The 14450-nt window shown below is 35.7% G+C and overlaps 2 protein-coding genes across 2 annotated transcripts; both read right to left on the reverse strand.

Moving 5' to 3' along the window:
- Positions 1-640: 640 nt before the first annotated feature.
- On the reverse strand, positions 641-7153 carry LOC100244099 (DNA polymerase zeta processivity subunit). The gene is made up of 4 exons (XM_002266162.4): positions 6957-7153; positions 6311-6423; positions 1467-1656; positions 641-932 (listed from the first exon to the last, which is right to left on the reverse strand). The coding sequence occupies exons 1-4, from the start codon at positions 7072-7074 to the stop codon at positions 733-735; spliced, it is 621 nt and encodes a 206-aa protein (XP_002266198.2). The 5' UTR covers positions 7075-7153; the 3' UTR covers positions 641-732.
- A 1841-nt stretch (positions 7154-8994) lies between these two features.
- On the reverse strand, positions 8995-14065 carry LOC100261253 (elongation factor 2). Its single transcript, XM_002266744.5, has 4 exons — positions 13928-14065; positions 12436-12496; positions 12249-12336; positions 8995-11757 (listed from the first exon to the last, which is right to left on the reverse strand). The coding sequence occupies exons 2-4, from the start codon at positions 12436-12438 to the stop codon at positions 9317-9319; spliced, it is 2532 nt and encodes an 843-aa protein (XP_002266780.1). The 5' UTR covers positions 12439-12496; positions 13928-14065; the 3' UTR covers positions 8995-9316.
- Positions 14066-14450: the final 385 nt, after the last annotated feature.

A 14450-nucleotide genomic window follows, 5' to 3' on the forward strand; every position in this document is an offset into this window, starting at 1 on the left:
AATCTTTTGATTAAAGAATCAATGAAAACTGAAAACATAGTGATGTGATTGAGGATTAGTTCTATGAAACTATCCACTAAAAAAAGATAGCCTAGAACAGAGCCCAATAAAGAAAGCAAGCTTAGAGTCGGCAATGGGATGGATTCATCAATGTGGAGTCTTTTACAATACCTAACTCAAACCCCACCCATCTAATAAATGTATAATTTAATAATAAAAAAAAAACATCCTTGTCTATATTTGAAAATATTACACTAATGAATCTAAAAATCCAAAACATCACTGATTTTCCCTCTCATCATGTCCCATCTGTCAAAAAAAAAATATTGAAATGACAAAACCTCATTTGTAAGAAGGCAAAGAGGTTTTGTTTTGGGCTTCCCTTTTTTTCTTTTTTTTTTTTCTTTTTTTTCAATTTTTTTTTTCTTCTTGTTCCTTGCTCTTCTCAACCAACAAGTCAAAAACATCTTCATGTTTACTTATCATAAATCAATCTGGGGTATTTGTAATCAATTATTTTGATCTTTGATTTCAGGATTATGTTCTTTGAACATTGGCTTTTGTGGGTTCTTGTTCCTCAGTACCCGTTCCAATGAATGAGAGCCCACACCACATGCATTTCTAGATTCAATTTTGGACATGGAGACTAAATTAGCATAGGGGCCATTTTTCAAATTTCTATTTGTATGTAAACAACTTTATTCTACATCAAGAAAACATAGGATCTCCATTTCAAGAGTTGGGTTCAGATGAACTTGGATGTTCCAAATATAACTGCAGACAAAGAGGTTCAGTAGTCATTGATTTGATAGGAGATATTACTGGAGGCGTCTGCCACTGCTTAGTGTCTGTTGGGATCCATACCTCTGCATCTTTGCTCCTACTTGCATCAGGAAGAGAATGGAAGTATGCTGTTATCTCCCATCTGCAATCTGCTAAAAGAAGACCATCTTCAAAACCTGATTTCGATATCTACAAAAATAAAGCCCATTTTGTTTGGCATAACTTTCTGGTTGATTGAAGTTTTTTCCGCATATTAAAAGAGCTTTACAATGTGTTTGATTACAAACTACAAAGTTTTATTCTGTGTAAAATCTCTTTTTGTAGTTAAAGGTGAGTTGCTTTGGTAGAGAGAGGAGTTCTGGAATGGGGTTTCAGATTTTAAAAAATTTCACATATCAAGTAAAAACCTAGCTTCATGTATATCTTTCAGGAAAAACTTTCCCTGGAGGTTGCAGTTGTGCCAGAAGGGCCTTAAGATGGGGCAAAAAGAACACAACTAACACATATTAGATATCTGGTTAACACCAGAGAATTTGGTAGAACCATGCATATCTAGCAAATAAGCCGCTCAATTAATCAACCGAGCATTCAACAAAATATGGCAAGGATCAATTAGACATATTTTAAGTTTTGGAATATTAAAGACTGAATTATGGACCTAATTGCTTATAGTTTTCACTTACCCCTGGGGAGAGCCTTAGTGAGGGTTTCTGATACAGGAAGCTTGATCAAGAACGACCTGAGAGAGAACTCCAGGGCAGCTTCTTCTACTTTTGAGTCATACGATTGGTTCACTGCAAGCTTGAATATGAATCTCTCTATGGGAATGTTGTCAACATTGAAGAAAATAACTGCTACTCTCTCCACCAATCCCTAGTTTGTAAAACAAGACGTTTAGGATTCAGTGGAACTGCATGGCACATAACACAAAATTATAATGAAAAGATCATTTGCCTGCATATGACATTGGCAGAGATAGTTGGAAGTGTCAAACATTAGTATTGTTCTTAATCGTTCTTTATCAGAAAAAGAAATCGGCCATCTACGGATCAAGCAAATATCTTCATGGAGACTAGCAACAGGATATCACTGTATCTGTGCAATACTATATAAAGTTTCCAGCATAAATGCATTAGGATCTGAACAATAGCTTCTGCCTGGATATCTAACCAAGGTCAATCTCATCATTTCTTGAAAATATTTCTAGAAGCAACAACAACAATCAGTTCGACAATCCCTCAAATTATAACAAATTCTAGGTTTCACTTGTTTAGTGATTTTGATAGTATGCTGGTGGAATTACTGGTCTGCCAACACATTTCAGTCCCAAGATATCCTATTGGTTATACAATTTAAAATCTGCAACCAAATGGTAAATTCATCCTTAATGAAAAGGATAGCAAGCTCATTTAATTAGCTATAGGGATCTCCATTATTTAAAAAGGAAACTTTTAAAACTTATTCTCAAAAAAAAAAAAAAAACAAAAAAAAAAAAAATCATTTCAAGCTAATTCTAGGAGTCTGTATTGCTGAAAAGAAAAAATAAAATAAGTATATATCCATAGTTGAAAAAGCCTTTCTTTTAGGTGCTTCCTAGTATAGAAAAATGCACTATTCTTCAAGAAAGGATTTGTTCTAAAAATATTTCAAACACATAAAAGGTTCAAAATTGGTCATTTTAATAGTTAAACTATTTTTATGATTAGGATTTCTTCATAAACAATAATAATTTTTTCATTGATGAGCTTTTCATACACCACTGCAGCTTATTTGGTTCAGAATGATTTGCCAAATGTAAATTAGTAGTACGAATGGTTCATACAATCCACCAAAAGTCATTTGTTCAGGTATGACCTATATGCCTTTACAATTAAACTCTATTTTACCTGATAAGCTTTTCCATACTCCACAGATTTATACGTATCTGAGAATTTTACCAAAGTCAATACAAACACCACATATAATCAATCAAAACCCATTTGTTGGGTGAGACTCATTTCTAAAAAATAATTTTCTTCTAAGACATTCTACCCATATCTATGGACTATGGGTTTTATTTTTCTAACTTATTCCCCCAGTTACCTATGTGATGCAGTTCTCTTCATTGGATAATAGAAGAGTGAAGCATCTGAAATTACTTATCAGCCTACTCTAGACTCATGTAGCATAGCACAAACAGCTCATTCACAACACTCCAAGCTGCCACACTGACTTAAAGAAATGATCAGTATTGACATAAGTTCAATCAGGTCTCTATTGCAGTCACAATATCAAAAGATTGCTTCTAAGATTAAGCATGCATTTGAAAGCCCACATCCAACAGGAACCAAATAGGTTTCATTCAGCGTACTATACCATTTAAACCAAAAATTAAGGTTTTTGGAGATCAGATAAAGAAATATAGGGGCCTTGTGCATACAAGAAGCCACCATAAAAACCCATCTTATTTGATGCCACTAAGGGCCTAACACAAGCGACCTCTCTTAAACCCTAGTAAAACCCAATTGCCCCAATCTTCCAGCACTCATTCCCTTATATTTCTTTCGTATCAGCATTAAATACCATTGTTAGATACTTCCTTAGTCACATATCACCAGATTCCCTTTTTTTTATGAGACAACAAAAGCATATATGAAGAAGCACCAAAAAGAGGGGGTGCACCCTTATATATACAGGCTGTACACAAAAGACATCACAATACAAGCACCAAACATATACAAGGCTAACCTACAAAAACAAGCCAAGCTATCCACAAGGAAGAGCATCTAAGAAATCCAAATTAGAAGGTTTCTCCATTTTCAATGAAGCATGGGACCACTCTAATAATGATTTAATGAAGAACTTCTTCAGTCTTTGATCTAAGAGCTCTTCATTATTGAAAATCCTTTGGTTATGCTCTTTCCAAATACACCAAAATAAGCAAATTGGAGCCACATGCCAAACAATTCTTCTCTTTTTATCTAGCTCCTTAAATTTCCATTCAAGGAAGAGGTTTTTCACTGAAACCAGAAACACCCATTTCAAGCTAAAGACTACTAACAAAAAGGTCCATAGCACTCTTGTCTTATCACAATGAATCAAGATATGATCAATTGATTCCTCATTGTCTTTACAAAGGATGCATCTATTGACCATGGATTATCAACTATTCATTAACATATTTGCAGTTAAGATCTTCCCCCAAACAACTTCCCATGCAAAAAAAAAAAAAAAAAAAAACGTTGTAAGGAGAGCTTGGGATCCCCAAATCTCTTTGGTTGGGAATACTAAATTGCTCTTAGCACTTAAGGATCTGTTGGACAACTTGACACTGAAATTTCCCCTCCTATCGTCATTCTAAAGTAAAGTGTCCTCTCCTTCTTGCACTTTCAAAGGTTAAATACGCTCCAAATATTGGGTTAACATTTCTATTTCCCAATTTTGGAAGGGTCTTCTAAATTGAACCTCTCAATGGCCACCTCTACCTCCTCCTCTATCCCATAAATCTGCAATTGTATCATTTTTGGAGGAGGCTATTCTAAAAAGCGTAGGGAATGTGTCCTTTAACTTAAACACCCCCCACCCATCTATCCCACTAAAATTTAGTACATCTAACACTTATGATTCAGATAGTTAATCTGAGACTGAAATCTTCTCAACCTTTTCTCATGTCTTCTATAGGCTCATCCCAAAAGGATCCCTCACCCCTCGGGCAATCCATCCCTCCTCCATCTCTCTAAATTTTCCATGTATAATCTTCCTCCACAAGATCCCGCTCAAAAGAAAACCTCCACAACCATTTGCTTAACAAGGCTTGATTAAGGCCCTCTACTTTTCTTAGACCCAGCCCTTTGTACTTCTTATCCTTATAAACGTCTAACAAATTTACCAAGTGGATTTTCATTTTCCCCCCGTATCACCCCACAAAAAGTCTCTTTGACTATGTATCTTTCTTTTTTCCGTCGTATCACCTCACAGTATAAGAGAGATTTCATACTCTTTAATTTTCTGTAATCTAATAGATTGGGAGGTTTGATAGAGATAAATCACTGTAATTTTGGCAAATACACAGTCATTAATTAAAAAAAAATATTGCAAATAGAACATATGCAAAATAATCTCAAAACCACAGCAACCATTGCTACATTGGATCATGTCTCAAGGAGATTATTTCACTTTAGAGACGAAATTGGCTTCCCAAACTTTAACCCATAACAGTAGATCACCTCAAAATCATCTCTATTATGCATTGGTATGCAAAGCAGGCTCCATTGCCTTTTCAGAAAATTACAAATCAGCCTATTTGTTCATCAAAATCTGGGAAGTTCCCATTGTTGAAGTGAAAAGCAAAGATAGAGGATTAGGGGAAGGGCAGAGGATGGTAATCTAAGATCACCAAGAAAAACGATTACAATAATAGCGTCACCACAACCACTATCACCATCCACATCATCAATAACAAGAAACATCAACCAATACGTCAAAGGAGAATTCAAAGGTTTTGTAGGTTTAAAAGCCCAACTACATTCTTGTTTGAGTACATCATGGCCTAGCCACTGATAGCCACAGCTTAGCTGAAAGACTAGGTAGGAAGTTCCAACTTTCAAGTTCCTCCCCATCACTAGATACCCATACCTGGAGTTTTATTTCTGCTCAAAACCGTCTCTTTAGACACCATTTTAGCCTTCTGATTTGCAAACAAAATCATACATTCAAAATGATTTTAATGGAACTCATGTTTTCTAGACATGACTTTCCATTAACATTGTAACTTGAAAACACACTTCAACTTAACCTCCACTGACCATACCTCTCACTCAGTACATCCATGTGCTGTCAGCAGCCTGCATGGCAGAAACTGCCACCATTCAGAATTATTTTGGGGACTTCCATTTTTTGCAGTTCATTTCAAATTGCCACATTTGTTTTTAAAACAGAAAAATATCCTATATCATTTGTGTACTTCGAGTTGAGCACAGGTACATGTGTGCACATCTAAACTCTTGAACTTATTTGGTCTTCTTCTGTATCATGATGCGGAATAAAGTGTACATGTAACAAACAACCCCCCACATTGAAGCTTTGCCCATTACTAAACATTTTAGTGGACATTGCAATAGATTTAGAAAGTGTACAAGGACCTTCACAGAACATCATTTCCTTATCTTCCTTTTATGCCCTAGACTCCTATTATTGGCAAAAATTCGAAAGTGACATCATGTGGGCATTCCAAAAACAACAAGAAAAACAAAATTCTCATCTTTAATAATGTAACATATCACATATGGGAATTCCAAGAACAACGTGGAGACAAAATTATAATCTTCAACAATGTAAAATATATCATTTGGACGCTCTGAAAATAACAACAAAAATAAAATTTCATCATAAATAATATATAATATATTTTTGGGCGTTCAGAAAACAAGAAAACAAAATTTTCATCTTCAATAATATAGCATATATCATATGGGCATTCCAGAAACTAAGAAGGAAAAAAAATAGACTAAATAAACAGAAGGGGAAAAAAAAAAAAAAAAGCGCTGACCTTTTGGATAAAAGGAAGAAGTCCAGAGACAGCAGAGTGGATGTAGTCTCTGAGCTGAGGATGGCGAGCCCTCTGAACCACCGCATTCATATATCTCCTTCTCTCAAATGCGCCTGCACACCCACCACAATTTTTGCGAAAGTTCAGTCAGGCTTGTTTGGTTGGAGAGAAAAGTCAGGTAAATAAAGGAAATTACACCGAAAAATGCAAGGAGAACTTAATCCCACTTGGCCAAAACAGTGGGTATTAAGCAGAATTGAATAATGAAAATGTAAGACTCAAAATTTTGATTCATTTGATTTTCTCAAGTTCTCTTGGAAACCATACAGAGAAGTGTAAGGCCCGAGGATAAAATCCTTTAAGAAATGCAACAGGAATTCCAATTACCCTTGTTTGATTGCCCAGAAAACAGAGGAAAATAAAAGAAAATTTACATAAATTCATATTTGAACTTCTCTTAATGGAAAATGAGAAGAGAAAAAGAAAAGAAAGACAACACCCGAACCCACTTTGGGAAAAATAGTGGGTATTGCCCAGAGATGAAAAGCAGAAAATCTAAGACTCAAAAAGTTAGATTATATTTGATTTTTCTCAAGTTTACTTGGAAACCAAACAAAGAAGCCATGAAATGGGTTTATTTATTTACCAGAAGGATAAATTCCTTTGAGAAAAACGATTGAAGTAATGGCGACCTCTAAAAATTCCACAAGAATGCGAGCAGTCTCATTTTGCGGAGATTGATTCTCCCTTCTCTCCATCACCATGAATCAATCAACCAAGCTCTCCAGAGAAAAAGTCATTTGAAAATGAAACGGGAGTGGCTTGCAAAGGAAAATAAGCAAATGAAATTAAAAAAGCACCTTTGTAATTCAACTTCTCCATTTTTTTTTTCCCTTGGGCTCCTTTAACCAACTAGCCCAAGTCCAAGACAGATAGGCCCGGCCCGGTACATTTCTTTCCCTGTGTTGGAAGTTGTGTTGTAAAATAAAAATTATATCTCAATATTTTCATTTAAAAAGTATGAAATATCTTTTATACTTAGTATTATTTTAAAGTTGTTCTATAATTTAAAATTTAATAAGTAATTTTTTATTTATTTATTAATAATATTCATAATTAAAATATTTAAGATTTATAAATAAAGAATGTTATATTATGTTATTTAATATATAAAAACAATTTGCATATATTATGTTGGGGTTGGGTGGGTGCCTAAGTTGGGTTGACCCAACCCGATCGAATCAAATAAGAGATGAGGGGAGTAGTTTTTGAAAGTTGGAACTACGAGAAATTACCCAAAAACCACCCTCATAAAAATAAAATAAAATCTCTCTTTTTTACTTTTTTTTTTAGGAAATAAAATATCGAGAGAAGAGCAATGAATAGGCCGGTGAAACAACTATATATATATTTCCTATATTTATTTTTTATATTCTCCACTTCTCATTGTTGGAGCATTTCAAAATAGTAATCCAAAGTTTTCTAATATATTAAATATTATATCTATTAGTAATGTTATACATGTTTTTAATTATTTTCTTTTAATTACAAATTTAGTTTTTAATCAAAACTTATATTTCATAAAGTAAGTAACGTAAAAAAAAAGAAAAAAATTAATGAAAATAATAAATTTATGAACCATTAGCTATACATATATGATATTTTAATTAAATAAAAATAAAAATGAAAATAAATTTGGATGAAATTTTATAACTTTTTCTCCAAGACCATTCAAATATATATATATATATATATATATATATATATCTTTTGTTTTTTCTATTTTTCATGGTTAACCAAGGAAAAAAGAAAGGATATATTGAGAAATTATTCTTAAAAATGAAATACAAAATAATCATCCCACTATAAAATCACGCTCGACAAATTTTAGGCTATAATTGTCTTGAAAACCAAGTAATTTCGAATAATTTGAAGTATTTTTATTGCTTTTACAAAAACGTCGTAAAAGAGGATTAAAAGCCCAGAGAGTAAATTGAAAATTTGCATTTTATGTTATATATTATTATGAGTTTCTAAACAAAATTTTATTTCTCAAAACAACTAAAAATCATTTCACAATGTATTTCCAACTTTCCCTAAATCCATGCCCTGAAAAATGAATCAATAGATTCAATACTTTCTACTCAAAAGGGTATGGTTGATTCCACTGGGTGAACACACTCCAAAAACCAACTCCTACCATCCCAAATGTTCATCACAAGCCACAGGCCACCAACCAAATAGTCGACTAAGGTTCCCCTCCCCCTTTTTGAAGGAGACCCCATCATTCCTTTATTCCTCTGACCATGCACTTTGACAGAGAGCGTATTAGTTCATATTCTTGTATTCAACCACAAGTTCTTCATATTCCAAGCACCAAGTATCTCATCATCTTTATCCTCCACCCAGCCACCACATCAGAATCCGATCTTTCTAATTGCAGTATATCTATAATCTACTAGTGTTTTGTAAATCAATAAGAAAAAAGTGGCTTCACCACCTCTTTCACCTGCTCTGTTGACCCAAACCAAGCAACCACAATAATAGGAAGCAAAACTGATGAGAACTGGTGATCAACCACTAATGATGAGCACCATCAGTCATGTTGTCCTTAGTACCTGAGTTCATTTTCAATCTTCCACCAAGCAAAAATATCACAACACAATAGGTAGAATCCAATCAAATAGAAAAACATTCAACCATGGTTTAAGAAAAAAAATAGTATCATCTCTCCAAACCAATGTTGGTTGAAATAGTTCCACGACAAAACCATATAGACGAGATAACATTAACTTTGCTGTTCTTGTCAACCATGACTAAATTGAAAACATAATTTGAAAAAACGGGAAACATCCCCCGTTACAACTTCAACACCACTAAAGTACTACTACTCCACGGTAAAAATATTAATGAAAACAAAACAAAATTATGCTCACCTTGAGTATCATCGTCACATTCCACCAATATGGTCCTCTTTTGCTTTATTTGACAATGATCACGGACCACTTATAGCTTGTCCTCGAACTCAGATAGCGGGGTCATCTGCTCCTTCAAGCCCTTCCTTTTTCTGATATCTGCTACAAGTTGAGCAGCAGTTGAACCAGCTTCAAGCGGGTCAGCTGACATTACGTCCCAGTGATCAAACACACACTGTGGGAACGCCTGTCCTGAGGTTGCAGCTCTCAAAGTGCCTGAAAATCCAAAGGATTCGACGACAGGGAGGTATGCCTTGATGTTGTAGAGTGGGGTACCCGGCCTCTGCATTTCCTCGAATACATGCCCACGCTTTTGGTTCAGAACACTATAGATTCCACCAAGTGCCTGCTCTGGGGCTTGGATCTCCACCAAGTAGACTGGCTCAAGGAGTCGGGGTTTAGCTGTCAGCTGGGAAGCATAGATGACCCTCCTAGCAGTGGGAATGACTTGACCACCACCTCTGTGAATTGCATCAGCATGGAGGACCACATCACAGACTTCAAAGCAAATACCCCTCATGTTTTCTTCAGCCAATGCACCTTCCTTTGATGCCCACTGGAACCCAGCAACAACAGAATCCTTAATTTCATTAAGATACTGAACTCCCTTACACATATCAACCACCATGTTAGGGCCAGTGGTCTCAGGTCCAAAACACCAGATTTTCTTTGCAAGATCCTTGTCCCAACCAAACTCCTCAGACAAGATCTTGGAACGAGCTTTGGGATCATCCCTTGGACCAACACGACCATCGTCAATGGCCTCTGCAAGACCTTCCTCCAAAGGTCGGGCCTCCATGTAGAGACGGTTGTGCTTGTTAGGGGACTTGCTCATCACAGTTCTGCAAGACTTCTCAAGAACAGTCTCACGGAAGGACACAACAGGGTCAGACTTAACAATCTCAGCACCACCCATGAAATCATCCTGCAGATCCTTCAAACAGATCTCCAGGTGGAGTTCACCAGCACCAGCAATGATGTGCTCCCCAGATTCCTCAATACTACAGACCACCATAGGATCTGACTTAGCCAAACGCTTCAAACCTTCAACAAGTTTAGGAAGGTCAGATGCAACTTTGCACTGCACTGCAACACGAACAACAGGTGAGACAGAGAACTTCATTGCTCTGATTGGATGGGCATCAGACTCCTTCTCATTGGTCAATGTAGCATTCTTAGTGATGAACTGATCCAAACCAACCATAGCTACAGTGTTTCCACAGGGCACATCCTCAACAGTTTCCTGCCTCTTTCCCATCCAAATAACAGTTCTCTGCACACTCTTGACATACAGATCCTTCTTCTCACCAGGGACATAGTTTGGACCCATGATTCTTACCTTCAAACCAGTTGAAACCTTGCCAGAGAAAACACGTCCAAAAGCAAAGAATCTGCCTTTGTCAGAAGCAGGAATCATCTTTGAGACATAGAGCATGAGAGGGCCTTCAGGATCACAGTTTCTAATAGCAGTGGCATAGATATCATCCAAGGGTCCCTCATACAAGTTCTCTACACGGTATTTTTGAGCTGTGGAAGGTGAGGGAAGGTGGAAAATCATCATTTCTAGGAGGGCAGTACTTGCTGGGAGCCATGTCTGCATCACACGCTTCATCAGTGCCTTTCCCATCAAATCCTTCTCATCAGACTTCATGGTCACACCAAGCTTCTGCAACATAGGCCACAGTTTATCCTTCTGATCGTTCATACAAGTGTTGATGATCTGCTTGATGGGTTCATAACAGAACTGAACAAAACCACGCTTGCAGTTGGGAGCACCAGTGTTCTTGGTGGTCCATTTTCTGGTACTAGGGTCAAAGAAATTCTCACCCCAAAGCCTTTCCATCATCTTAGACTCATCAACTCCAAATTTGGAAGCATACATTTTGGCAAAGTTGGTTAGAGTAAAAGCCCAACCATGCAAACCAGCAGAGAACGCAACTGTTCCCTTTTCAGGGTAAACTTGAACATCACCAAGAAGTGGATCTTCATAAGTAGCCATGATAACATTTGCATTCTCAATAACCCTTGAGAATGTCTGGTAAGCCTCCTCTCCATCAACCTGAAGCTCAAGGAAGCACCTGTCCATCTTATTGACAGTTAAGACAGGACGGATCCTTTCACCCAGGGCCTGCCGCAGAACAGTTTCGGTCTGGACACAAACACCCTCAACACAATCCACAACCACAAGTGCACCATCAGTAATACGAAGAGCAGCAGTAACCTCAGATGAGAAGTCCACGTGCCCAGGGGAATCAATAAGATTGATAAGGTATTCGTTCCCTTGTCTCTCTCCCCTGTAGTTCTTGAGAGACTCATCACTCATCTCATAGTAGAGAGAGATACCAGTAGACTTAATTGTGATACCACGCTCAGCTTCATCCTGGCGGGTATCTGTCATCCGAACATCACCAGCAACTTCTTGAGCAATAATACCAGCAGCAGCCACTAAAGAATCTGTGAGGGTTGACTTTCCTGTTTAACAAAACAATAGCATTAAACTTGTAATAAATAGAAGAATTAAACACAACATTAGACACAAATTTCTATGTAAATTTGTACAAGAACACAACATTAAACAAATAATTCTATATAAATTTATACAAAAGAAGAGATTTCATGAAACAATAAAAAAGATAATGTGGAAAAACAAAAATCACATCATCACCCATAACATAACATACCCTTACCACCCGGTTGGATCTGAAACCTTGAATATTTTATAATTAAGATAAACCTTAATCCCATCTACAAAAAATCTAGAAATCTCATAACTTCTTCTCAACACCCTATAGCTTGAAGAATACGAAAAATGACATTTTCTAACCTCCACAAACATATGCTATATACACTACAAAAAGGGAATTGGACTGCAAGAATAACATGAGAACTATCACAAGAACTTCCCATAATCCTACATGCCAATAATAAGAAGAAAGCGAAGAGAGGATAAGATGATTTAATACCATGATCAACATGAGCAATAACAGACATATTACGAATGTTATGCTTGTAGTCCATAATCCTACGAAGCTCCTCAACTGTAAACTTGACCTGCAGAAACGTGGTAAATATTCTCAATAAAGATCAAGAATAGAGGATATATCAGGTCAACATGCCAGGAATATCAAATTAAGAATGCAATCCACTTACCATCTTGACTGCTCTCTAAATATCACAAACACAAAGTTTCAGTACGGAGGTGTTACACCACCTGCAAGCCATTATAATCAACCAAAATGATTAAGTTGAGTTTATACAGGATAAAACAAAATCTAAAACTACTAGAGAAGCATACAGAAATACTTATCATCCACAAAGTATCAGCTGAGATCATACGCATGTTCACAGAAATAAACACACACACACACACACACACCCTTTAACCAATAAAGGGAAATGCATTTGAATTCATGCCACCACGAAAAACATCAAAATGAGCAACACACTACAAGCACATGGATATCAATATGACACAGATTAGAATTCACTTCCCACCAACACTTGCAGTTAATCAGTTACAAAACCAACAGACCCAAATAATAAAGTTTTTATAAAATTTCATATAAAAACACTAATCCCCTTGAAACAAGGGAAACACCAAATAACATCATGATTAATTATGACTAACAGACCATATACATAATGATTCAGTATGTTAAAACAAATCAATGATAATATTAATCAGCCATTTAACTAACCTAGGGTTTATAGTAAGACCAACACAAACAGCAAAAGCTATGTGAATACCACTTAACACTCCTCTATGTTTGATCAACATAAATACAATAAAGCCAATAATACTGACAAACTTTGTCTAACCAGTACTGTTTGGCAGCTGAAAAAATGAATCGAAAGAAAAGAAGGAAAAACAGTTAGAAAAAAATTCAATTATACCTCCTTTTTTATTATTTTTTAGACACCAAACCAGCTTAACACAAATAAAACCTTTTACTACAACTTGCCGCTGTCAGAAATTGAACACTTGATAACAGAAAATCATACAAAAATCCACATATTCAGATATCAACAATAATCCAAATACGAAATTGTTAGAGACAAACAATAAATATTAGATCTACATCGATTGTAGCAACAGAATCATTAAGGAACACAGATCCAGCACAGATCTAATAAGGCGCCGGTAATCAGAAATCAAAAACAACAAAAACAATATCAGAACTATGTAACACAACAAAAAATTAAAAACATACAACCGATTTATTCGCAGAACAGATCAGGAAGACCAAGATTCGGTATACACGGACACAGTAAACAACAAAAATGGACATGGAGATAGTTTTTCATATAAGATTCACAGTTCTTAAAAGAATAATATAAACACTTTACACATTCAGAACCCAAAGAGGCAAACAGATTCGATTAAAATCCATCTTCAATCAGAAAACCCAGATGCAAAAACAACAAAAATCAAAAGAAACAAGGTGTTCCAGTTCAGAAACATAATTTTTGTGGACAAAAATCTGCAGATTTACGATTGGATTAGAAAATAATTTTTTTTTATTTTATTTTTAAAAAAAGGAAACCATTGAAAGTGTTTACCAGAGGATGGAAATAAGGAGAAAAAGGGGGTTATAGAGGAAGAGAGATTGAGAAAAAGGGAGAAGAAGAAGGAGGGATTTACCGAGAGAACAGGAGGGCGGCTGCAGGAGGTGCGGCTCTTATCACTTCTCAGTCTCCAGCCAAAGGGTTACTGAGAAGAAATGAGGATAGGAGGCTCGGAAACCCTAGAGATATCTTATATATATACAGGAATATTCTGACCTTTTATTCTTGCTTTCCAAGTTTTGACCTAGGGCAAATGTTGGGCTTGGGCTTGGGCTTGGGTTATGGTTTGGGCTCGGTCTTAGCGCACTTGGGGCCTGGGCTTCTTTTTTGGACAAAAAAATTTAAAATTATTAGGATATAAAAATGATCATAATTAGATGCTATTGCTAGGATAGAAGAGGTTCCTAATGAAATTATTTAATCTTTATATAAAAAATTAAAAATAAATGAAATAAGTTCAAAATAGTTTATAGAAATAATTTATTGATTTAAAAAAAATTGTTTTTTCTCTTATAAGAGTATGACAATTTTAAAAAATAATTCTTAAATTACCGGAAAAATAATTCCAAATCTACCAAAGTTTTGTCTAGATAGGAAAG

Source organism: Vitis vinifera, chromosome 19, assembly GCF_030704535.1.
Source record: "Vitis vinifera cultivar Pinot Noir 40024 chromosome 19, ASM3070453v1".
Taxonomy (NCBI): Eukaryota; Viridiplantae; Streptophyta; class Magnoliopsida; order Vitales; family Vitaceae; genus Vitis; species Vitis vinifera.